Source organism: Barbus barbus (assembly GCF_936440315.1).
Source record: "Barbus barbus genome assembly, chromosome: 24".
Classification (NCBI taxonomy): Eukaryota; Metazoa; Chordata; class Actinopteri; order Cypriniformes; family Cyprinidae; genus Barbus; species Barbus barbus.
Genome location: NC_136752.1, coordinates 16,228,059 through 16,255,278, shown reverse-complemented (window position 1 = coordinate 16,255,278; position 27,220 = coordinate 16,228,059). Strand labels below are relative to the sequence as shown.

The window sequence follows — 27,220 nt, the reverse complement described above, 5'->3', positions numbered from 1 at the left end:
AGGGAAATCTGGAAAATCAGAGGAAAACTCTGCAGGTCACTGGCCCTCCATGACCAAGTCTAAACACCCCTGACTTAACGTGACAATGCACATAATTTATACAGTTGGGGACATCGAGTGGTCCCCAGTTTGTAATCCATGCTGGGCTCCACACCCGCTGGTGAAGAGAAAGTGAAGCGCTGCAGCAGAGAGGAGAAAAACAGGAACAGCTCCATCCGTGCCAGTTGCTCCCCAAGACACACTCTCTTTCCTGAAATCAGAAAGCAGAGAAAGTAGCCTACCTTGTATATGCCTTGAAATTCTGCTAAGTAAATAGGGAAATAATCATATTCTGACATCAAATATTGTGGTGTGGGAAATATATATTTCTTTATATGCTAATTTCCCATTAAACAAGTTTCTATTGAGCCCCTAAATAGACACTGCGATTGAAAAAATATGATGGGAGGAAAAACTATAGTTCAATGCTCATGCAAGCAAATCCAAAGTGTGGCAGGAATGCAACACTTTTGTGAGAAAATGCAAAAGTTTTTTGTGAGTGAAGTTTTAACAGCATAGGCCTAATTACAATTTTTCCTCCCATTTGTTTCCATCATCATGTCTCCTTTGGTGCTCCATACACTACATTTTTTTTTGTAGGGCTTTGGGAAATTAAGCTTGGCTTTCTGCAGCACAATGGAAATTGTCAAAATAGACAAGCTGTTTACAAGAAAGCAGAGTTTTCTATACCTAGAGAAAAAGGTAAAAAGGCATCTCTCCTCCTGAATTTGCCCTCAGCATCCAGGAAGTGACCCGGGTTAAAAGAGTGAGGTGTCTCCCACTCTGACTCATCAAACAGCACTGATGTCAAACTGCCAATCACAGCTGTGCCCTAAAGAAACAAAATATTATGAAGGACTAGTAGCAATGTACCAGCTTTAGTCTGTCAATCAGTCATTGAGAGGGGTGGTTTCCCAGACAGGGTTTAAATTAAGACAGGAGTAGGCTTAATCTATAATAGTTAATCATAGTTTTAAAAAGGGCTTTCTGAAACACAGATTAAGTACAGATTACTAACTCCTGGACTATGGAGTCCTGAACTAAAATAAATTAGATTAATTTAAAACCAACTGTGTGGGTAGAGACACAAAATGCTCGTCCACCAAACGATGCCAACTTGTGGTGTGGAATTAACAGTAGACTAGTAGCAGAAGATCGTAGTGTGCGAACTGGGGAGTAAGTATGAGTGAGATCAGAAACATACAGAGGGGCGAGACCATGACGTGCTTTGTAGGTGATGAGGAGTATCTTGAGTAGTACTGAATACGATAACGGACAGGTAGCCAATGAAGTCTGTGTAGAATGGGAGTAATGTGAGATTTCTTTGAAAAAGTGAGAACCGTAGCTGCAGCGTTCTGGATATATTGGAGCATGTTTATTGTTTGGTAGACCATAGAAAAGAGAATTACAGTAATCGAGACGAGAAGTAATGAAGGCATGAACCAGTGTCTCAGCATCATTGATATTTAAGAAGGGACGTAAGCAAGCTATATTACAGAGGTGAAAGAAGACTTAGTGAGAGAAGAAATGTGAGGTAGGAAGGAGAAAGAGGAGGTCAAAGATTATACACAGATTTTTAATGGTAGTGGAAGGTCGAACCAAGGTTCCAGCAATGTTAACATTGTCGACACAGAAGTGACCTACATTTTTTGGTGAACCGACAAGAAGTAGATCTGTTTTATCAGTGTTGAGTTTGAGAAATTACTGGTCATCCAAGCATTTATATCATTAATACAAGACGATATGGAGTTTGTTAGAAAAGGAGAGTTGTGTTGAGAACTGATATAGAGCTGGGTGTTGTCTGCACAGCAATGGAAGTTGAAGCCATGATGATGGAAAATGTTACCTAAAGGAAGCATAGATGATGAAGAGTAAAGGCCCGAGAACAGAACCTTGAGGAACACAGTGAGAAATAAATTAAATTAAATAAAAAGAAAATGAATTAATAAAAAAACGTATTGCAAAAAGTATTGAATAAAAGGGTGCCATTAATTGTGGCCAAAGTGTATTAGAGAAAAACACTTCTTTTAAAATGAGATTTCCCTTTCCTACCATTTTACTTCTATGAAAGGTTAGGTTTCTGTTTTTTTGTTTGTTTGTTTTTTTTATTAAAGAAAAAAAAAATCTAAATGGTTGACAGTGCTTTCACATTTGTTCATATCTATCAAGGGTGCCACTAATGTTGATATATAAAGACTGGAAACACAACCTTAATCTGAAGTTAAACCTGCCTCCTGGTAGATTTAATTTAAAGGTGCCATAGAATGAAAAACTGTCTTTACCCTGGCATATTTAAATAATAACAGTTCTGTACATGGAAATGACATACAGTGAGCCTCAAACACCATAGTTTCCTCCTTCATATGTAAATCTCGTGATTAAAAAAGACCACTGAAAAACAGGCGAATCAGAACATAACACCGACTGTGACGCAACAGTCGGGATCACTACGCCCCCAACATTTGCATAAACCCGCCCTTGTTCTAAGCCGGCCGAACCATCAGAAGCTCTGCAGGTATTGTAAATAAACAAGCGCGGACAACAGCGAAAATAACAAAATAAATGTTATGTTCCAGGCCGTGCAGGGGGAGTGAAGTGCAGGGATGGGTTGGTGTCTGTATTCAGAAAGGCACAGAAAGCAAATAACGCGAGCCACTAAAGGGACATGGTTAGCTCCTTGCTAGCGGTAGCCTGTTACAGTACATACGATTTCACTCTCAGTAAGGAGAGATGAGGATGATGGCGAATGACTTACAGATCCTGAGCACCACTGACAAGCATCTGATCTTGTGAAATGTGTAGTAAGTACTGTTGCTCCATAATGTAAACATAGTTTGTGTGATCGCGTCTCTTGAAAGTGAAACTATAACGCGATCGATGGATCGTTCAAAAGCAGTTTCAATGCCTCGCATATTAATAACGGCTCCCTGATGCCCGCGTTTTATATACAGTATAATTACCCGACGATATAACTGCGAGAGAAAGTATTTAAATATATATTTTCCTCCCTGTGCTTCCTTCTTGCTGATGAGCAGTACTGTGAAACAGCCAATCAGAGCAGGGCTCAATATTGAGCAGCACTGTGAAACAGCCAATCAGAGCAGAGCTCATTATTATTCATGACCCTGCCAAATAAGCCAATAACAGACCGTTTCATTCTAGGGAGAAATCCTAGGGTTGTAAATGGACATGTAAAATCGTTTCTGGAGATTTTTTGCCCTTACCTAAGCCACATACCTTCTGTGTAGATATCAGAGAACAATTTAAAATACTGTATCAATGCATTCTATGGCACCTTTAAGCCTCAATTTAGTCCTTAAGTAGCTCTAGTCTTCCTTCAGGAAATCAGCCTATTAAATTCTAGACTAAACTAAGTCTAAGACGATTTAAAACCATGACAGAGAAAGCAGATTTATGTTAATCTGATTTAAAGGGCCATTTTAGTCTAGGACTAGGCTTAATATCTGTCCGGGAAACCGCCCCAGAGAGTTTAAATCAGTGGTGTCCATTCCTGCTCCTGTCCTGCAGAGTTTAGCTTCAACAGTAATGGGAACCAAAGCTCTAGAAACTTTCATGGAGGTGTGTTGGAACAGGTTGAAGCTAAACTCTAAATTGTTCCAATGTCCTAGACATACAGTGCTCTACACTTAAAAGTCGCACCTTTGGAATAGAGTATTCTCCTATCTGAGTATCTTCCACAGTAGCCCGGGGCAAATTTAAAGGGACAATATTTCCAATCCTCTGTATCTCATGAATGACAGCATTGGTGTAGGGCATGTGGTCCTTGTCTGATAAAGATGGCTGTCGTGACCCTCCCACAACACGATCAATCTCCTCCTGAACTTTGGCTGAAGATACAAAGTAGAGATAGTCCAAGACAAAATTCTGAGAGATTGTGCGTGTGTGTGTGTGTGCGCACATACATTACATTTTCTCAAAATAACCTCACTTTGTATCTCAGGATATTTCATCATGTAGAGAAGACCCCAGTACAGAGTGGTGGAGGTGGTCTCAGTTCCTGCTACAAACAGATCCAGAGCACAGATGCACAAGTTCTCCACATCAAACCCAGCGGCTGTGTCGTCTTGAAGCTAAACAACATGATTGAGAGGCATTTCAATTCAGTGGCCATTCATTATTATACTTCAAATCTTTTTTTATCGGTCTTTTGTGTGACAATACAGATTGAATAATGATAACAAGGTGAACAAGAAGATATTGTCCATTATTAATCCCTTCCACTATCCCCTCATTCATATTAACTAAAAATAAAATTAATGAAATACAAAAATAAATTAATTAACTAATAAATACTAAATGAAATACAATAGATACAATTAACCAATATATCAGTAACCCCCCCCCCCCCCCCCCCAAAAAAAACTTCCAAACAGATGACAAATATTACATGTTGCCAGTTACAGATGCACAAGGCCATTCATTATTATAACCAGAGCATTTCTATACCAGCATGCTTATTGACACCCCCCAAGAGAGGGTCTTACTTTTTCCATCTCAGCAAGGAAGCAGTCAATGTAGTCTCGAGGATTTGATGGATCATAATCCACTCTGTGTGCATTCACCTTCTCTTGAACAAAGTCAATCACCTCCTGCCACAGAGCAAACATTTTCTTGTGCGGTCCAGACACTCGTCGCATAAGTGATGGGAACATGTTATAAAGCTAAAGAAAAAAGAACAAGAAGCAGATAAGAAGTGAAGATACTAAATATAGCAAAATTTACGCTAAAATGCTGAAAATGTTTACTTGAACACTGAAGCTTCCTTCCAAATACATAGCCTCATTGATGTTCTTCAGCAGAGACTGGAAGTCACTGTCGCTGTACTCAAATCGATGACCAAACACAAGCACACAGATCACATTTGAGACAGAGTTGTTCAGCAGTATGCGAGGATCAAAGGGTCGACCTGGAAATTTTGCCATGATAACTGTGAAGTAATCACACCATGCTTGTGCTTGTAGAATAACAAGGTTAGTTTCAGTTCTTTTCATTCCAAGAACATCTGTAGCCTACATACCATGCTCATTTGAAACGGCCTCACTCAGAAAGCGACATTCAAGATGGATTGAAGGCTCCAGGCTTTTCTTTCCCAATCCAAAGTTTCGAAGAGTTGAGAGTGCAAATCTCCTCTGTTGCTTCCATTTATATCCACTGGAGCCACCTATACCTGTTTACAACAGATTTAAACAAGATTTGACCATTTCCCACTTCACTTTGTTCACAAAATTTGAAGAGAACATACAGTCATGCCCAAAAATATTGGCACCCTTAGTAAATATGATCAAAGAAAGGTGTGAAAATGAATCTGCATTGTTAATCCTTTTGATCTTTTATTAAAAAAAGAAAGAAAAAAATCACAAAAATCTAACCTTTCATTGGATAATAACAATTTAAAATGGGGGAAATTTCATTATGAAATAAATGTTTTTCTCTAATACACATTGGCCACAATTAACAGCCTTTTATTCAATATTTTTTGAAACCTCCATTTGCCAGTTTAACAGCTCTAAATTTTCTCCTATAATGCCTGATGATGTTAGAGAACACCTGACAAGAGATCAGAGACCATTCCTTCATCCAGAATCACTCCAGACCCTTTAGATTCCCAGCTCCATGACGGTGCTTCTTCTCTTCAGTTCACCTCACTCATTTTCTACAGGGTTCAGGTCAGAGGACTGGAATGGCCATAGCAGAAGCTTGGTTTTGTGCTCAGTGACCCATTTTTGTGTTGTTTTTGAGGTTTGTGTTTGGATTATTGTAGAAGAGTCATTCACTTATTGATTTTTTATACCATGTGTCTAAACAAGATGTCCAGGACCGCCAGCAGAAATATAGGCCCACAACATCAAAAATACAGAAGTATATTTCATTGTACACATGGGGTACTTTTTATCCCTGTTCACCAAACCCATCTTGAGTGTTTGCTGCTAAAAAGCTAATTTTTTAGTTTCATCTGACTATAGAAGCCAGTCCCATTTGAAGTCCCAGTCGCGTCTGATAACTGAATATGCTGGAGTTTGTTTTTGGATGAGCTAGGAGAATTTGTCTTGAAATCTCCCCAAACAACATGTGGTTGCTTTTGACAATTTTTTAAAAGGTTTTCTGACCCCGACACTCAACTATTTTCTGCAATTCTCCAGCTGTGGTCCTTGGAGAGTCTTTAGCCACTCAAACTCTCCTTCTCACCGTGCATTAGGACGATATAGACACACGTCCTCTTCCAGGCAGTTTCGTAACATTCGTAACATTTTATGTTGATTGGAAATTCTTAATTATTGCCTTGATTGTGGAAATGGGAATTTTCACTGCTCTAGCTCTTTTCTTAAAGCCACTTCACTAAGTTGTGAAGCTTAATTATCTTTTGCTGTACATCAGTGTCATGAATCTGGTTCGTGGTCTTCCGTCCACTCGCCATCAGAGGTCGCTCATCCATCATATTGACTCTCACACCACACAGACTGTTGCACATCACACTGGAATGCATTTCCCATCATCCATTGCATTGATCACACAGTTATCACCAAACACACATTGCACTGATTACACAGCTGAATTCCATCAGACACGCTTTATAAGCCTTGGACTTCCTCGCTCTCATCGCTGAGTATTGTAAGCACATATCGCTACCCTAGCTGATAGCTACCTTATGTAGTATTTTGTAGTTTTCATAGTCATAGTTTTGCCTTGCTGCTTCGGATTGTGTTTGCCCCTGCCTGGATTATTGTTCATGTACCTGGATTATCTCTCTTTGCCTTGCCCTGTTGGATACTGTTCGCCGATCGAAGACTCACGCTTGCCGTGTATCGACCAATGCTTGTTTCATGACCACGCCTTTTAATAAAGCGCTGCAGATGAATCCGCACGCCTCATGCTTCTGTCATTCCGTTACAATCAGAAATATATTCTTTGGTTTTTCTCATTGTGATTGTCATTTCTTATTGTGGCATTTGGGCTTTGTTTTCCCTCCTATTTATATTTCTGTGAAACAGGAAGCCATGGCTGGATAATTTCATGTTCATAATCACCCTGGAGTGCTCAAAATTGTAAATATGAATGGGAATATACTTCAGAGATATTTTACTGATAAGAATTTCTAGGGGTGTCAATAATTGTGTCCAAAGTGTATTTGAGAAAAATATTTATTTCATAATGATATTTCCCCCCATTTTAAATTCTTATTATCCAATGAAAGGTTAGATTTTTGTGAATTTTTTAAAATAAAACATCAAAAGGATTAACAATGCAGATTAATTTTCACAAATTTATTTGATCATATTTACCAAGGGTGCCGATATTTTTGGCCATGACTGTATAAATTGTTCTTATTCTCTCTGATGTTGAAAGCACCTATTCAGTATTTTGATTTTCCAAAACTGACCTTTGTCTCCAAAGATGTCATAAACCATTGGTAACATAGGTCGATCCACGAGGTTTTCGCCTTGTTGTACATACATTTCCTTCACTCTTTTGTACCCGTTCAACACAACAATTCTCAGTCCGAAAATTCGAATGCTTAAAACGTCTCCATATTTTTCTGCAAACTGAAAATATGATTTGAAAACGAACATGTGCTACTAAAACAGTTTAAATATTGTTGAATTTCAGGACACTTTCATCTCCGCAAAGTGTTTCACCCTTAAGCCCGGCTCACACATGATTTTTAGACCGGTTTCCCCCTCCGGAGAATCAGAGGAAAAATCTTGTCGAGCACCTCGATCAGTCTCGATGTTCGGCGCGGATTATCTGGTAATGTGAGGCGTTCAAAGATCGAACCTTGCACCTCCCGATCTGCCCGCACACAAATCGGGGACACCCCGATCATATCAAACATGTTTGATATTTAGGATTTAAATCGGGATGATGACAGCTGATTACATACTTTTACAATAGCCAATGCGGACCGCAAAACAGCTGCTGCACAGGATAGTGGAGACAGAGGAAACGGCTTCTTGAAGTTATAGTAACACTGTTTGTATAATGTGTCGAAAACGTATCACAACAGTAGGAGAAAGAGAAGTGCTGGGGTGAAATTGCCTTATTTTTTAATGTACCGGGTGAGTGTAGAAAGCTGCTAGCACGCTAGCTAACATATGTAAACATTGCTGACCAGCTGCTGCATGAGATCACGTGAGGCGCTCCGTCTGCCATGATCTTAATAATATCTTGTAGTGTGTGATGCGCCACGATAGTCAAATCTTGTACTGTGTGTATGTTTAAGATTCGAGGGAAGACAATCTGCAAAGATTCTCCTTTTGTGTGTGCTGCAGCCAGATTTCATAATCGGTTAGCATTTTAAAACTCCTGTAGTGTGAGCCCGGCTTTACACATCCAAACAAATTGTATTTACCTTTGCCAACTGAAGATGCATCTTCGTATGATCGATATGATGAAAGTGTCCAATAATCGGTAAAGACCATGGTCCAGGAGGAAAGTTCTTCGGAACTTTATTTTTGACATAATCACTCAGCAGTAGAAACACAAACAAAAATATCAAAGTAGTCTTGATATCGACCCACTCGTAAACATGCAGCAGGTCCATAGTGGATTTTTTTTATTTTTATTATTGTTGTCAGGTTCAATATCTGATTTTAAGCAGCCTACTATAGAGAAAGTAGCCCCAGAGTGCACCCTGGACGATGGGGCGGGCGACACATTAAGGTGAGCGACACGTGTCACTCCGCCCACCCCCAACTTCATTGGTTTATGATACAGCAGAGCTTATTGGTGTAGACCAGGGGTCTTCAACTAAAATGGCTTGAGGTCCAGTAATGAACCCTCCCCACCAGCCGAGGTCCGGACAATTCTAAAAAACAATTGATGGTTTTTGCCAGGCCAGGGTATATGCAAAATATTTAAGCTTAATTTAAAGACCTTTTTTAAGACCTGCACAAAAATAAAATAAAATGACTGTAAAAAGCATGATTTACAGTTCAGATGCAGGTTTTCTCAAAAATTATCAAGTATTATATTAATTATAGCCTATAACATATATAAATATATTTTACTGCCTTAATTGTTTACATTTTACAACACATTACCTTGTTGTTGATCCACCAGTTCACATTTACAACTCTGCTTGTTTGCTGCTTAAAATCATGGGTTGTTTTCACATTGGCCTTTGACAACAGCAGACGTACAGGCTGATTGAAAATGGAAAATCATCCTCTTCAGTAGAATGGCAGTACACAAGCCCAAGAGACAGACTCCACAAAGCAGCGCAGCAGCTGAATCTGAAACGTGCAGCGCTCATATTTATTGAATGAATAGCCTTTTTAAGTTTAATCGCAATTCTTGTCTTTCAGTCCCCACATTTAAGACCTCCTGAAATCATAATTAAGGCTTTCGTGTAGCCTAATATTTAAGACTATAAGGACCCCTCAACTTTCCTAATTTTTGAAAATGCCATCGTTTTTCAATCAATTTTCCATCCAGATTTTGCGCTGTTTTGTTATCGACAAAGAGATATGCGTTAAAAAAACTTTGCGAAATTTGCTGTCTACAGCCTGTTCCCATCCAACTGGCCTTTTACGGATAAAAATGGTGTGCGTCATCCCTAAAAAAACGAATTGTCGCATAAGTTTTGGTGTATCCCAAAAAATGTTGCCCTTGAGCTGTGTCCATACATAATTTATCCTTTTGCGTAAATTATAGGCTAGGCTAGCTGTTCTTCATCCATTTGAAACAAACAAAAAAAAGCCTATATTAAATTGTATAGGCCTACATAAAATAATTTTTATTAAGTGTCGTGTTTTTTTTTTTTTTGGACTTTAGACTAGATAGATAGGCCACTGTTGACAATCAAGCAATGATCATAAACAGTTGCAGTTGTATTATTATAATTTTTCTGATTAATTTTTATAGGAAATATGAAAGTTCATTCCGGTTATTTTATTTCTCCTAACCTACGGTCGTTAAGCCGTATTAACCGTTAACCGACAAGATTGTTAAATTACAATTAAATTAAATTTAAATTGATAGGTGGCTTGACCCATTACAAATACCTAAATTTGTTTTCCAGGGATTCATTTTATTCACGCAAAAAGCGGCATAAACAGCATGAAGGTGAGGATTCACGCACCTGCAGCGAACTGAGAAAAACATAAGCTATTATACATAAAAGAAACAGGCCAATATGCAAAATATATTTATAAATAATTAATGAATTAACAAAACGAAAGAAAAAAACTGCAACAATTAGCAGCCTATATGCAGAATTTCGGTTCATGTGATGCACTCTTGAGAAAGCGGCAGTTTTCCTTTATTTCACAAAAGTACGTTTTGTTTTTTATTGTGAATGTACACAAATAAAATAAACATTTTGAATAGTTTTGAATAATGTCTTACTCTTATATGACCACAAATGAAGGAGTAGGCTAGTGCAAGTTTCCACTTTTACAAGGAAAAAAAACAAAAAACACAAGCGATCTGTTGATATCATAATAAAATACAGTCAGCCAAAAATACTGAAGAAACATGAAAAAAATATTTTATTTCCCCTCACTCCACAACAAATTTAACGGTAGAAACAACTCAGAACAAAGCAAGAATAAAAATATAAGAAGCTAACAAGCCAAAACGAATTAATTTAAACTTCTACTTCACGTTCATGTAAACCAAAATGTGCTTGGCATAATCACGGGGTTATGGTGGTCAAGCTGAAAGGCACGGACTACAGGCTATTTGTTAGTGACCTATGGTGTAGACGTGTGCGCATGCGCATTCTTTATATACGTTACACATTACATATTATTAATGATCTACGCTATTTGGCTGTACTACAGAAATATTAAGTGCAAACAACAGCGATTTTAGTTCGAATCAATTAGCAAATGTGTTTTTGTTTTTTACTTATGACCAATTAGTTAGATTAAGTCCCTATCAAACGCTTGGTGGCGGCATCTCCGAGTAACGTTACTTCGGGCAGAACAGAGCTGTGTAATATGAGCGGCTCAATAGGTCTGGGGAACAAATTCTTAATTCGTGGCCATGATATAGTCCTACCTATGCTATAGCACGTCAAATTAAGTCAGATAGCCTATTATTGCACTTTTCACAGTACAAAAAGCAGACATACTTTAACATTGAGCAGTTTTAGCTTTAGCTGTTTTGTATAATGTATATTTATATGTAGCCTATATTCTTTATTTTAGGATCGGTGGATAAACAAAAACTTAGGATATGTTGATAATTCACTATAGTTCAGTGAGACATATAGCAAATGGTTTTATTTAAAAAACAACTGCGGTGACAAATAAGACAATAATACCAAATAGCCCATCAGTGTGAACTGGGTTTTATGCCTATTTTAAATGTTTTTGTTTACTAAAACAGATATTATAAAATCTGAACTACATAAAATATTATTAATATGCTTTAGTGAGTATTTAAGCAATAGGCCTAATGCTCATATAGCCTATTTTCTCTGCAACATTTTTATTTATACTTTTATATATAAGCTCTATGCACAAATTAAATGACTGGTTTTGTGGCTCAATCCTTTAAAAAGAACCAGGAATCTCTGTACTATATTAGGCCTACTGAATTTACTGACCTACCGATGAAGGTAAATGTAAGATATTTTAAAGACCAAGTAAAGAAAATTGAAGGAACAAATGTCTAAAGATCCTTAAATCAAGATATATTATCTTGAAAAGCAAAAATGACAAAATAATAAGTATTTTTCCCCCCTGTATTATTAATTATTTGTATTAGAAAATAAAAATACTGAGGAAGATTTTTTTTCTTGCAATACATTCAACTTTTAATGCCACAATTTTATGAATTCAAGACTTTCTGCTCTGATTTAAGACTTTTAAAGGCCTTTTTATGCTTTTGGCCCGGTTTCATAGACACTAAGTCAGGATTAAGCCATAGTTCAATTAGGACATTTAAGTAATTTTTATAAATGTGCCTTAGAAAAAACATTACTGGTGTGCATCTTAAGACAAAACAGAGGCACTGACATGTTTTAAGATCAGTCAGTTCAAGTTTCTTTCAGTTGAAACAGCTCAGATTTACATTTTAGTCTATAGGATAGGCTTAAGCCTTGTCTGTGAAACTGGGGGTTTATTTATTAAGCTTTTTACAGTATCATTAGATAAGAATGAATGAAATCTCTGTGAATCAAAGTGTTAGTTTTGTACAGAAACATAAAATTACAGCCTGTGCTTTTTTTTTTAGATTTGATGTCTGAAATTGAATGATTTTTTTGAATTTGAAATTCAATGAAGCCCTTATACAGTAAATGACTGAGTAGGTCATGGAATTTCATTGGTCAAATAACTATGGAAAGGTCTATAGTAAAATAAAAAAATATTATACTTTGCATAACAAATTTATCAAATGCTTTATCAAATTTACATTTTAGTGAACAGACAATCCCCCTGGAGTAGACTGGTTTTAAGGGCAGAAAGATGATAGCTCACACATCTTGGGTTTTGAATCAAAATCCTCTGGGTTACCAGCCCTGATCTATACCCACTGAGCCACTGCCTATTCCCACAACTTTTCAAAAAAAAAAAAAAAATGGATACATATTCTCTCTGTATGGCACATAAACACACACAAACGATAGTCACATATTTGTTAATTGCCTGTCTTAGCGTACCACTGCACATAATTTATATGGTAAGGGACATCGAGTGGTCCCCAGTCTGTAATCAATGCTGGGCTCCACACCCGCTGGTGAAGAGAAAGTGAAGCGCTGCAGCAGAGAGGAGAAAAACAGGAACAGCTCCATCCGTGCCAGTTGCTCTCCAGGACACACTCTCTTTCCTGAAATTAGATACAAAGAGAAAATACCTTGTATATGCCATGCACTTCTGCAAAGTAAATATGGAAATAACTGCATTCCAAAATCAAATATTGTGGTGCAGAAGGAAAAAAAAAAAAAAAAAAAAAAAAAGTTTCATTTAATATGCAAACTTCCTATGAAAGTATGTTTCTATGGAGCCCCTAAAAGGGCCTTGGTGAGGTGCGAGGAAAAATTATATTTCAAAGCTTTTGCGAACAAACACAAAAGTTTAGCAAACAAGCGCACATTTTCTTGGGGGAACACAAATTTTTGTGAGCTCAGCGTGAATGAAATATAATTATTCCTCTACCATGTCCCCTTTGGTGCTCCATACATTTTTGCTTCAAAGTAAAAAAACAAACAAACAAACAAACAAAAAACTAAACAACATACAACACAAAAAAACATAAGGGTATTGTGAGAAAATTTTAAACAAGTTTTATGCTTATTTTTTTGTGAGAACTGCAAGAAATAGTCACAAATTTAATAAAAAAAAGGTCATATTTGTTATAATAACATGATTTAATTTTTTTGTTTACATGGAGAACGGCTTCCATATAATTCACTTTACTGAAAAAGAGTAACTTTTTGTGGGGCTAAGGGAAATTCAGCTTGGCTATTTACAGCACAACAATGAAAACTGTCAAAATATATCAGCTGATTATTAGAAAGCACAGTTCTGTACCTAGAGAAAAAGGTAAAAAGGCATCTCTCTTTCTCAATTTGCCCTCAGCATCCAGGAAGTGAGCCGGGTTAAAAGAGTCAGGCGTCTCCCACTCAGACTCATCAAACAGCACTGATGTCAAACTGCCAATCACAGCTGTGCCCTAAATCAAAACAAATCAAAATGTTTACCTGGACCAGAGATGACTTAGCAGTTTTAGTCTATCAATCAATCCCAGGCAATCTAAATTGTCCCAGTGTCCATAAATATAAAGTGTTCTACATCTGCTATTCCTATTGTACCTTTGGAATAGAATATGTTCCTATCTGAGTATCTTCCACAGTAGCTCGGGGCAAATTTAATGGGGCAATATTTCCAATTCTCTGTATCTCATGAATGACAGCATTGGTGTAGGGCATGTTGTCCTTGTCTGATAAAGATGGATGCCGTGATCCTCCCACAACACGATCAATCTCCTCCTGTACTTTGGCTGAAGATACAAAGTAGAGACAATCCAAAAATTGAGTCCAAAAATACTTTTTATGTGCATATAAACGTAATTTCTTCTAACAAACTCTCACCCTGTATCCCAGGATATTTCATCATGTAGAGAAGACCCCAGTACAGAGTGGTGGAGGTGGTCTCAGTTCCTGCTACAAACAGATCCAGAGCACAGAAGCACAAGTTCTCCACATCAAACCCTGCGGCTGTGTCGTCTTGAAGCTAAACAACATGATTGAGAGGCATTTCAATTCAATAGCCAAACATTATTATAACCAGAGCATTCAATTTACTGACACTGGCTTAAGAGAGGGTCTTACTTTTTCCATCTCAGCAAGGAAGCAGTCAATATAGTCTCGAGGATTTGATGGATCATAATCCATTCTGTGTGCATTCACTTTCTCTCGAACAAAGTCAATCACCTTCTGCCACAGAGTAAAAGATTTTTTGTGTGGTCCAGGCACTCGTCGCATGAGCCATGGGAACATGTTATACAGCTAAAGAAAGAAGAACAATATGCTTCAGCTGAGCAATAAAGAGGCTAAAGAGAGCAAAATTAACTTTTTAAAATGAGAAAATGTTTACTTGAGCCCAGACACTTCCATCCAGATACATAGCCTCATTGATATTCTTCAGCAGAGACTGGAAGTCATTGTCGCTGTACTCAAATCGATGACCAAACACAAGCACACAGATCATGTTTGAGACAGCATTGTTCAGCAGGATTTGAGGGTTAAAGGGTTGACCTGGCAATGTTATAATGATAACTGTAAAATAAATCACACTGTGCTTCCAATTCTAAATGTTTGTAGAATAACAAGTTTAGTTTCAGTCCACAAACTTCAGTTCATACCATGCTCATTTGAAATGGCCTCATTCAGAAAGGTACATTCAAGATGGATGGACAGCTCCAGGCTTTTCTTTCCCAATCCAAAGTTACGAAGAGTTGAGAGTGCAAATCTCCTCTGTTGCTTCCATTTATATCCACTGGCAGCAACTAAACCTGATAACAACACATTTAAATAAGACTCCCATTTCTCCCTCTTCACTCACTATGGGTAGTTGACAAATAAAAATGTCCTATGGTGTGACAGTAAAAATGTAGGAAAAAACACTTAACATACATGAGAAAAATGTATCTTCATTCTTAGAGTTACAAATTGCATTAGAGAGGTTTATCTTCAATGTTAAGATGTTTTTTTTACATTTTTGCTGTCATACCATAGGACACATTGATCACGTCAACCTGAAAAACATAAAAGAATATATATATATATTCTTTTATGTTTTTCAGGCCTCGATCCAAGTTTGAATTCACAGCTGCCAGTTTATACTGAAACCATCATTCAGAATTTGAAATTTAATTTACAAGACTGACCTTTGTCTTCGGCCAAGTCATAAATCATAGGAAACACAGGTCGATCGGCGAGGTTGTCGCCTTGTTGTAGATAGACCTCCTTAACTCTTTTGTACCCGTTCAACATAACAATTCTTGGTCCAAGAAATCGAATGCTTAAAATGTCTCCATATTTTTCTGCAAACTTGAAAATATGGTTTAAAAAATGAACATATAGAAATAGTTTAAAAATACTGCTCAATTTCCGTTCACTTCCATCTTCGCAAAAACGATGTTCCGAATTACCGTCACAGATCCAAACAAGATTACAATAACAGATTATAAGATATTTACCTTTGCCACCTGAAGATGAATCTTGTTGTGATTAATATGATGAAGGTCTCCAATAATCGGCAAAGACCATGGTCCAGGAGGAAAGTTTTTCGGCGCTTTATTTTTTATATAATCAGCCAGCAATAAAAAAACACAAAAAAATAATAAAATAGTCTTGATGTCGAGCCACTCGTAAAAACGCAACAGATCCATGGTCAGGTCGTATTGCCAGAGATTGGGTCGACGATAAAGTTATCCAAAACCCACCCACTCCCAGAAAACCCCTCCCAAAACATTCACTGCCTCCTCCTACGTCCTCCTAAACAGTAACAAAATAAAATTATAAAAATAAATCGATTTCCCATAGGAGAAAAATATAACAGAAAAACAGATCAAAACATGGCAAATAGAAAATTAGCAAATATAACCAAAAAAGGTATATACCCAAACAAGTAGAAAATATTAAAGACTGCAAAACTGCAAACGACAGTCATTAAAATTAACAGACCTTATGACCGGAATCACACATCGTTTTCGTTTCATTGTCAACATCAAAAATAAATAAATAAATAAAATTGCAGCACTTCAAAAAGGTATCATGGTTTTTCCTCACTTTTCATATTCTTGACTTTATCAGATACAATCGCATATCATATCAAATTATACAATGCGTTGCAAATAAAACATGCATCACAATTTTTTTCAAATGCTCTCTTATCCAATTAACATCACATAGTAAACTGAAAATCCCCCTGGAGTAGCCTGAATATAAGGGCAGAAAGCTGGTATCCGAATCCCCACATCTCGGGGTTTGAATCAAGAACTCTGGGATACCAGCCCTGATCTTGAGCCACTTCACAGTTACACTTAATTACCGTCAAAGACCATTCCCACAAATTTCCAAAAGTAACTGGATACATATTCTCTACATGTTTCACAAACACCCAAACCTCATAATCACGTTTGTATGAATTGCTTGTCTTAACGTGACACTGCACATAATTTATATGGTAAGGGACATCGAGTGGTCCCCAGTTTGTAATCTGGGCTCCACACCCGCTGGTGAAGAGAAAGTGAAGCGCTGCAGCAGAGAGGAGAAAAAGAGGAACAGCTCCATCCGTGCCAGTTCCTCCCCAAGACACACTCTCTTTCCTGAAAATCAAATATAAACAATCTTTCTCCTATAACTACAGAAACAACTTATATTCTACGTGTCTGAATCACTAGATTGTTCACTCCAAATATGGATCCATTTTATATGAACGAGAAATTACACTTTTTGCTTTTTACAATATAATACAAAATCAAAGTATTAATGTGGACTGCTAGAAATTAGATTACTCCTGTACCTATAGAAAAAGGTAAAAAGGCATCTCTCTTCCTGAATTTGCCCTCAGCATCCAGGAAGGTTAAAAGAGTGAAGCGTCTCCCACTCAAGACTCCTCAAACAGCACCGATGTCAAACTGCCAATCACAGCTGTGCCCTAAAGAAACAAAAGAGATCACTTAAGGGTCACACTAAGACAATAATATGCTTACTAAATTTTTTAAACAAAATGTAAAAGTCAGTGTATTATTCTTCTATATCTTGATCATTCCATATTATTCTTGTATATCTTGACCGGACCAAATTTAGTGGGACTGTATTTCCAATCCTCTGTATCTCATGAATGACAGCATTGGTGCAGGGCATGTGGTCCTTGTCTGATAAAGATGGCTGCCGTGACCCTCCCACAACACGATCAATCTCCTCCTGAATTTGGCTGAAGATACAAAGTAGAGATAGAGTATATGAGCATATATATTTTGAGTATAATGTACATATAGTGAGAATATATACATTTTTATGTCCATAGCTCATTTCTCATAATAAGGTTCACCTTGTAGCTCAGGATATTTCATCATGTAGAGAAGACCCCAGCACAGAGTGGTGTCGAAGTCACTGTACTCAAATCGATGACCAAACACAAGCACATAGATCACATTTGAAAAAGCGTTGTTCAGCAGGATATGAGGGTTAAAGGGTTGACCTGGAAAAGTTACCAATCCAAATATTTTTAGGATAACAGTTTCAATGCTTTTCAGATGACAAATCTCAGTTTACTCTTAAAAACGAACTGTACACACCATTCTCATCTGATATGGCCTCATTCAAAAAGCGACATTCAAGATGGATGGACGGCTCCAGACTTTTCTTTCCCAATCCAAAGTTTCGAAGAGTTGAGAGTGAAAATCTCCTCTGTTGCTTTCAACTGTAGCCATTAGCAGCAACTAAACCTGTCAATAAATAAGTAAATAAATGACACTCTTCTTTTAGTCACTTCATCTCACACTTATTCTCAGCAGCATAATTAGGGCCCGAGCACCGATGGTGTGAGGACCCTATTGGAATTGCTCCGTTTATTATTCTTCTTCTCCAAAGTGAATCGCATTTTTGAGGGCCTAAACATGCTCCAAAACTCATGAAACTTTGCACATGGGTCAGAACTGGCGAAAATTTACATCTGATATGGGTTTCAGAAGTGGGTGTGGTAAAATAGCTCGATAGCGCTACCTATAATATTTCAAAATAGTGCGCCTCGAGCTACGTTTTACGTACATGCACGAAAATCGGTACATACGTGCAACACACCATTCCCTACAAAAAAGTCTCTTGATACAAAATCCAAAACCCAACAGGAAGTACGTTATTTTGAATTTCCTGTACGATCTTTGTGCAGTTTTTGCAATTTCCATGCCTCGTACTTTGACGAACTCCTCCTACAGTTTTAATCGGATCGTCTTCAAATTTGCTGAGTGTAATCATAAGGCTTTTGTGATAGCAGATAGCAACACTTAGCTAAGTGCTAAAGCATGCTATTAATGCAGTGAAAAAGGAAGTTGCTCAGGCATGCAGTGTCCAATCTGCTCCGAAATTAACAAGTTTGATAAGAGTCCTGGCCTGAACATTTCTACATTCTCATATTCAGTTATAGTCATAGCGCCACCAGCTGGCAACAGGACGTTTTGGTGGTGAGCCCGGGTGCGAGGGCCCTTTCATCGCTGCTTGCGGCTTTAATTTTTATTTGCAGTGTGATTGACAGCTCACTGATTCTTGAGACATGGGACAAAACATGTCCAGCAATTGTAACTGCTATTAGGTTTAAAAATTAAAATATTTTCAATTGTTATAGAGGATTAATAAGTGAAGTGAAGTGAAGTGACATTCAGCCAAGTATGGTGACCCATACTCGGAATTCGTGCTCTGCATTTAACCCATCCAACGTGCACACACACAGCAGTGAACACACACACACCGTGAACACACACCCGGAGCAGTGGGCAGCCATTTATGCTGTGGCGCCCGGGGAGCAGTTGGGGGTTCGGTGCCTTGCTCAAGGGCACCTCAGTCGTGGTATTGAGGGTGGAGAGAGCGCTGGACATTCACTCCTCCCACCTACAATTCCTGCCGGCCGGAGACTCGAACCTGCAACCTTTGGATCACGAGTCCAACTCTCTAACCATTAGGCCACGACTTCCCCTAGTGTTAAAAACTAATTGAATGTTTTTAACACAATTATCCCCATCAGTTTAATTTTATCATTATATCAAATCTATGACACTTATTGTCTTCTTACTACATCTAAAACAGTGTGTCTAGAGAAAAGGGTTCAATCATTCATATGCTATAAAATAGATAAAAATGTTTTTTAATGATCAAAAAGAGCTTGTTTTATCAAAAGCAACACTTAATAATATCTCATATTAAAGCAAGGTTGTTTTTCCGTGAAGCATGCATGTTTCATAAGGCTTCACAGTTGTGTCCCCACTTTTTGTCAACACTGTCAGACATTCATTAAAATGTAAAATTAAAAATCAGGGTATATCAGGGGCAGCGGTCCCTATAATTGACCCCCTTGCCACATTGCACCTCGGCAGATACATCAGTGTCAGACAGGCTCTAGTAAGTTTTATGGTTTTAGAATATTTTAAATCCTAATGTTAATATTTCCTATGTCACAACCATGATATGTCAACACCATCTTCTAATTTCTGAGGAAATTATTTGAAATATTTAGATAATTTTATTCTCCTGAAGCAGGTTCTATTAGCATCTAGCATCAACAGAAAAAAATAAATGAACTCCATTTGTTTTGTGAAAAAAAAGGCAAATTTGTCAACACCGTCAGATGTCACCACCGTAAGATTTTCTTTCTGATAGTGGTGACGGGCCAATGCGTGGCCGAAATTATGTTCAGGTGTGCAATCTCAACTGTATTTCTTTATTTGATATTACGATATTACGAAACTGCCGTTTTCATAAACCTAAACTGTTTTGGATGGATTCTGTTATTTTCACTGAACTCTACTTGTAGTTTACAACGAAAAAAACTGCTGCTTTGTAACACATGCCACAGATCATTTTGCGACAGCTAGGAGTCTTTTTACGGCACTTCCCATGTAATTCTATTTAAATGTTGAAAACCAATATGGGATCCGCACACATCACATATACACAAACATCACAATGTTGCCATCTCCTCCTCTAATATGAGTTCTGCTAGTCTGCTGTTTGGTGACCTTTATCAGGATTTGGGTGCTTCTCAAAACAGAAGGCTGCATCTCTCGCGGCACACACCATTGACTTCCATTCAAAGCGGTCTCTATTTGGAGGATCCTTAAAGGCAGCCTTTGTTTTGTGGCCTTAATTGGATATAGTTTGAAGGATGCATCCAGTGTATCCTTGACATCCTCCCGTTATCCTTTGCACACATTCCAATTCACAAAAAAATTGTTAAACGTTTTCAAAGATAAAGCAAATCATGTTTTCGTTTATTTGGTTGTAAAAACAATCACATTTAGGCCTACTAGACTGTATCATTCTAGCGTTCAGTGCTGAGAAGTCGTCCACCCTAAAAGCCATAGAAGGACTAGATCAGAAAGGTTTCTGCTTCACTAGGATACATAATTTCTTTTGAGAAGCAAACTTTGTCTGCTAGGAGCCCATGACATGCCTCACATGCAAAATATTGATATTTAGATTTTTTAAATAATATTCTAATATTTTGTATTACTTATAATTTAAATATATATTTTTTATTATATTGCTGTTTTACTTAGCTTCCTCACTTTTAATTGTTGTTTGATGTTATGATTGTGTGGTTTCGTGGGATAAATAAGAGACATTTTTTAAAAGGTTATCAGGTTTATTTGTCTACTAGAAGCTGCAGCTTTACTTGGTTATAGATCATTTTGAACAATCTCAGATGAAGAAACGGTGATATTCCACAATGTTAATATGGTGCACTGATGTAAAATGTATAAATCAATCAACGAGGAGTGAAACACATTCTAAATGGCTTTGGGGAGAGTGTCATTCCAAATTTGAATTCCAAGCTTGTTTGCGTTCCCTCTGGAGGAGACAGAGTGTAGGATTGTAGAAATGATGTGAAGAAGAGAAAGAGCTCCATACGGGCAAGAGATTCTCCTGGACAAGAGCGTTTTCCTTGGGAGGACAAAATAAAATCTCAAAACAAACCTCAAGATTATCTCATGATTTAACATGCGTGTCTAATAAAATGTTTACCTAGACAAAAAAAAAAAAAAAAACCTGCTCACCTGCCGAGAAAGGAATAAAAGCTTCAGGTTTTTCAAACTCGCCTTGAGTGTTAAGAAAATTCTGTGGGTCAAATGAATATGGAGTCTTCCACCTGGTCTGATCAAACAGTACTGATGTCAGGTTAGGAATGATCTGTGTACCCTTAATGTAGAATAAAAACATATCAGATGATGAAATACTGACATCATCGAAGGATTAACATAAAAGATTCTATGTTGCATATAATGTACTTTTAAACTTAATTTGAACATTTAAAATAATATAGAAGTCTGATTTGGTTGGTAGGTAGTTAGTTAGTTAGGCTTAAACTAGAATGGCATGTCAGCAGCTGAGGATATTCTCATGACAAAATATGTGTTAATAATACCAATAAAATAAAATACATTCAAATTACAAAAGGCTCTGAAATGGTAAGTATCTGGTATGTTGATGCAAAGTCAGCTGTCATATTGTTATGAACCTTTACCGAATTTTGTCATTCTTCTCACCTTTGGAATGAAATATCCTTCCAATATTGTGTCTTCATTGGTCATTCTTGGCACACTAAGGGGCACAACATTGCCAATTCTCTGGACCTCATGGATAACGGCATCGGTGTACGGCATGCTGGATCTGTCATCCATGATGGGTCGACGCGACCGTCCAACTACTTTGTCTATTTCTTCCTGAACCTTTTCTGAATGTGTTAATATGACATTCAATGTCAAAATTCCATAATACGCATCTAACAAATTTAACTCCATAAGTGAAGTATGCAGTCTAACTGGCTTAAGATCCATATCAGCCTATGATGTGTCTTTAATTTGCACTTTTGCATGGACAAAATTTAATTTACAGTTTACTTGTAATCTGGAGCATTTTTACCTTGGATTTCTGGGTATTTCATCATGTATACAAAGGCCCACAGTAGAGTGGTAGATGTGGTCTCAGTTCCTGCCACAAACAAATCAAGTACGGCGTACTGCAGACCCTCTTCATGAAACCCTGCTTCCAGATCATCTTTCCTCTATAAAGCACACAGAGACATTACAACCAGCATATGTAGATTAGTAAATGAGTGGAATATTTCTATATTTTTACCAAATATGTTGTTTGCTAACAAAAGCATCATATGTTTATAAAAAATCTCATAGGCTGTGATAGAGAATGATAGTACCTTCTGAATCTCAGTAAGATAGCAGTCTATAAAATCTCTGGGTGAGGAGGGGTCCCAGTCTGTATAATGCTTGTCCACCTCTTCCTTAATAAAAGCATGAACTTGATGGAAGCAGGAAAATAGGTCTTTATGAGGTCCCGGGAGGAGGTCCATAACCCAAGGGAAAACACCGTAAAGCTATAATGGACACGTAGCAGGTCAGCTTTGGTGGGCAGTTATCTATTAGTTAAGTTTTCAAATAATGCATTTTGTTTAGTTTACTATATCTTTTCATCTCATCTTCAGAATGAACATATTAGTACCTGTATCCACACAGAGGTTTGTAGTTTAAGGGCTTTAGATATTAGACCGAGCATGTTCAGAAACCTTTGGTCAGTGTATTCAAACCTCTTGCCAAATACCATGGAACAGATGATGTTGGAGACAGCATTGTTAATAAAGTAATGAGGGTCGAATGGCAGCCCTAATAAAATACAATGACAGGTGAAGCTAGTTTCAATTTCAAAGTACATTTTTAATTTTTTTTTGCTGCATGTTAACAGAGGTTGTCCATGTGTTGCAATGACATGGCTGGGGTTGGAATTGAACTGCGAGTTTCGCCAGAGGAGAACTGGCCCCCCAACTGAGCCTGGTTTCTCCCAAGGTTTTTTTCTCCATTCTGTCACAGAGGGAGTTTTGGTTCCTTGCCGTTGTCGCCTCTGGCTTGCTCAGTTGGGGACACTTAATTTCTAGTGATTTTTGTCAATTTGATTGCACAGATACTATTTAAACTAAACTAGACAATGACATCTCTGAATTCAATAATGAAATGCCTTTAACTGAAAATTGAGTGTTGAATCATGGTGTACATTACTGACACTCTATCCTCCAATTTGATACTGTTAAGTGCTTTGACAATCTGTATTGTTAAAAGCGCTATATAAATAAAGGTGACTTGACTTGACTTGCAGTGCAGCTGCTTAAGGAGTTCTGAGTCCTAGTGCTGGTTGCATAAACTGATTAGACTAATCCTACAAGTTAGTCATCTAATTTTTTTCTTCTTCAAGACTGGTCATAAGTCAGTTACATAAAAAGGTAGACTGGCCTAACTTGAATCCAAAATGTAAGACCAATTACCACTTGGTTAACTGCTAGCTCGTCAAACTAGTTCTTAAAACACAGTCTTAAAATGTTTATGCCACTGTCCCCTGAGTAGTTTTTAGTGCATTGCTTTGCAACTACTAGGATGTTGCTAGGTGGTTGCTTAATAGACCATATCAAAAGAGTCCATCTGCAAGTCGCTCATGATATTTTGATCCCTACATATGGCTTGTGCCCTTAACTCTCTAGTATTCTTTACTTAGGGATTAAACATGTTAAATAAGAAGACAGTAAGTGTGACATTTTTTGAAAGAAATTAATACTATAAATTTTCAATAACTGTATTCCTTTATATTTTGTATATTGAGGGGATGTCATGGTGCAAGGCAATATTCAGCACTAAATTATGCAACATTTTTTCTATATAAAATGATACAATCATTAGAAAAAAACATCAATGTTTAAGTTAAAAATGTATCAATCAGTGTTTAAATTTTACATTGGAAGACAGACTGGTGCCATCTGGTGGAAGAACCGTGTATATATATATACACACACACACACATTCATTTTTGTGTGAACTATCCTTTTAACTGTAATCCTCAAGGTTAGGGGTTTACAACAGCAATACCACAAGGGTTTACATATGCTTATCAGTGTTCATATAACAAAAAGCAGCAAAAATATAATGCAGAATTCTGACAATAACAAACTAAAAAGCATGATAAACCTAAATATAAGTCAGGTTCTGATTCCTAGCTTCACAATAATGCTGCTACTGTACTTACCGTTGGTATCAATGATGGTCTGGTGCAGGAATTTGTACTCTTCCATGATGATGACTTCCAGGCTCCTCTTTCCCACACCAAAGTATTTAAGAGTACTTAGAGTGAAACGCCTCTGTTGCTTCCAGCTGTAGCCATTATTGAAGGTTACACCTGTTGCCAGACATTACATAATATGATAGAGTAGATATTTAGTAAGAGTTAGAATGTCTTTTAATGATATTTTCCCAACATTAATGTATACCTTGGCACTTGATTATTCTTTTGAGCACATCATTGGTTGGGCGGCCTGTGAAAATGTTTGCTTGATCAGTAAGAGCTTTCTTGACCATGCTGTAGGTATTCACAACAACAGTGTTTAAGCTTCCCAGACGCAAACTGAAAATGTTGCCATAGTGGTCTGACAACTGCAAGAAAAGAGTTATTATGGAGAAAAACTGTACAAATGTGAAACATAATCAGGCTTACAGGGCTTAAGATTTCAGACCTAATTTAATATACAGACTTTATGCAGTCAGACTTAAAAATCATAACAACAGTAGGCTGTGAATTACCTTAGTTAAATGAATATGTGGTTGTGTAGTATCCAGGTTGTAAACATTCCCAATAAAGGGGAGAGGTGTGGGTCCAGGGGGATAGTTTTTAGGCTTTCTGTTTCTCAGCTGGTCTGAGATCAGCAGAAAGATGACGAACAACAGAAAAACAGTCCCTGCATCTGTCCACTGCACTGAGGCTAAAGAAAACAAAATGTTCTCCAAGATCATTTTCACAAGTTTATCTCCTTTATTCCGCACTGTGAAACGTGACTACGCGAAATGTTACGGTTAAAGTTGTTTACTTCCTGGTTTCCTTTTGTTTTTTTTATGACAAAAACAAATGACCTGTAATAAACTTTCCCACCACCTGACATTCGGAGAGATCTGTTCGTGAACTAATCGGTGTTTCTGAGTGATTTTTTTTTAAGGTAAACGAATCGTCCAGTCTATTCGCTCATATTTTTATTTACTGAAGTTAAATATCTCTTTTGAAGCGCATGACTGAGATTCTGCGATGAATGACTGACACTAGCGCGAGCCAATAGCATTCTAGTTCGAAGTGTATAAGAGCATTTCATTGGCTGGATCTACTGAACTAACGCCCCCTTCACTGAACGGGAGCAGATGTTTTGATTCTGCGAGGTGTACTGTATGGAGGACGAGAAATTACTTTAGTATAAATAAATAAATGAGTAAATACATAAATGCAAAAATAAATAAATAATAAATGTAGAAATACATAAATAATGTAACCTTCAGAAAAGACCAACTAATCAGTGATTAATTAATCTATAACGAATTTAAAAGAAACTAAATGAAATGGCTTGTGGGGCACAAGAGACACTGCAGATTTCTGAAAATGACCTGATTCTTCAGTTTTGAGCTAACAATTAATCAGATTCACTCTTTAACACTGTTTTTAAATAGGAAATGATTGTCAAGTATATAAAGTTGTTATTATCTCATGTTCTTAAAGATTCTCTTGACAAATGTATGTGTTCAAAATATTTAGGCTATACATAGTTAGTAGTAGGGGTCTGTTTCTCCCTCCTTCCTGGAATATTTCTCCAGGCCTTTCCTGCAATGTTTACATTTTTCAGGAGGGCCTACCAAGCATTAAGCATGGGGAGGGGTCTGTAGTTATGGAATGATATTAGACTCAAAATTATTAATAGATGCACGCACAATTATCCATGTAGTGCATACCTTTTAATGCGTGTATGTTACTAACCACAAACAAATGTCTTTCAATTTGAGTCTGTGGAATTCGGGATTAAATGATTGTGCAGCGATTTGAACAAATACAGATGTTTGCGTATGAAAATGTGATCTGCATTAATATATCATAAATTGCTCTTGCAAAAGGAATCCGTGCATTTGTGGATCAGGTGACACACGTCCATTTATTGACATCTTGTTTGCATTAATTTTGTTTGGTTCATTTGTATTTTGAGACTTCATTTTCGCAGTTTGCAGCATTTCACAACGCCCTCACACACAACTACCAATGAACAAAGCCCAGTGCAATTCATTAACGTGTACACGATTTAAAAAATTCGCAAATGTGCATCACTACATTGAAATAATTGCACGTTTATATTCAATCAATTAAACTAGGCCTATTACATTAACTTACACTGTACTACATTAAAACAATGAGCCTTTTATAGGCTATAGCATAAAGCCTGCTGGCTAAAGGAATGACAATGAATGTTTAGGGAAAAATAGCTAGAACACATTTTATTTAGGCTTACTAAACTGTTTTCTGAGTCAGTGTCGGCTGCAAAGATGAAGTTGACCATGCTGATTTGCCATTTGTTAATAAGTAGCCTATAAATAGCGTCTAATTACTATTTACACTTATTGCAAAGATCTGCTACTTTTACAGCATGTATAGAATGGCTATTTTCACTTAGTGTAAACAGCAAATCTCTAGAAATACTGCTGTTGTTACTTAGTGTAAATAGAATATATCATATTTTCACTTAGTGTAAAGCATCTATGGTTATTCTTACTTATAATAGTGTTAACAGCATCTATTGCTATTTTCACTTAGTGCAAATATACCCCAGCGACTTAAGACTGGTTTTGTGGTGTTAGATAGAATAGATGCTGTTAACACTAATGTCCTTCGATCATTGATCCTCTTCTCCACCGTCATCCTGGGGTGTGTGCTGCTTCAAGTCATCCACGAGTTCCTGGCAAGACAAGATTCTACTCAGTATATCCTTTCTGCATCTCATCAAGTATCAAAGTCACTACTCACCTTCATCTGCTGCTTACCATCTGCTGAATAACAATATTAATACAATCACAAAACAAAACTATGGGAATGCTTAATTCCTAAGGTATGAATTCTATTCTATTCTATTTAGGG

At 37.2% G+C, this 27,220-nt stretch overlaps 1 protein-coding gene across 1 annotated transcript; it reads right to left on the bottom strand.

The window, feature by feature from the left end:
- Nucleotides 1-74: 74 nt before the first annotated feature.
- On the bottom strand, nucleotides 75-25,367 carry LOC306844227 (uncharacterized protein; the record flags this gene model as incomplete). The annotated part of the gene is made up of 26 exons (XM_079376199.1): nucleotides 24,862-25,367; nucleotides 24,552-24,714; nucleotides 24,311-24,460; nucleotides 22,745-22,905; nucleotides 22,443-22,619; nucleotides 22,151-22,292; nucleotides 21,775-21,962; nucleotides 21,286-21,427; nucleotides 21,002-21,172; nucleotides 17,568-17,717; nucleotides 14,872-15,021; nucleotides 14,604-14,764; nucleotides 14,339-14,515; nucleotides 14,099-14,240; nucleotides 13,820-14,007; nucleotides 13,539-13,680; nucleotides 12,739-12,834; nucleotides 8,408-8,607; nucleotides 7,439-7,601; nucleotides 5,078-5,227; nucleotides 4,806-4,966; nucleotides 4,545-4,721; nucleotides 3,989-4,130; nucleotides 3,700-3,887; nucleotides 730-871; nucleotides 75-250 (listed from the first exon to the last, which is right to left on the bottom strand). The coding sequence occupies exons 1-26, from the start codon at nucleotides 25,069-25,071 to the stop codon at nucleotides 75-77; spliced, it is 4,209 nt and encodes a 1,402-aa protein (XP_079232325.1). The 5' UTR covers nucleotides 25,072-25,367.
- Nucleotides 25,368-27,220: the final 1,853 nt, after the last annotated feature.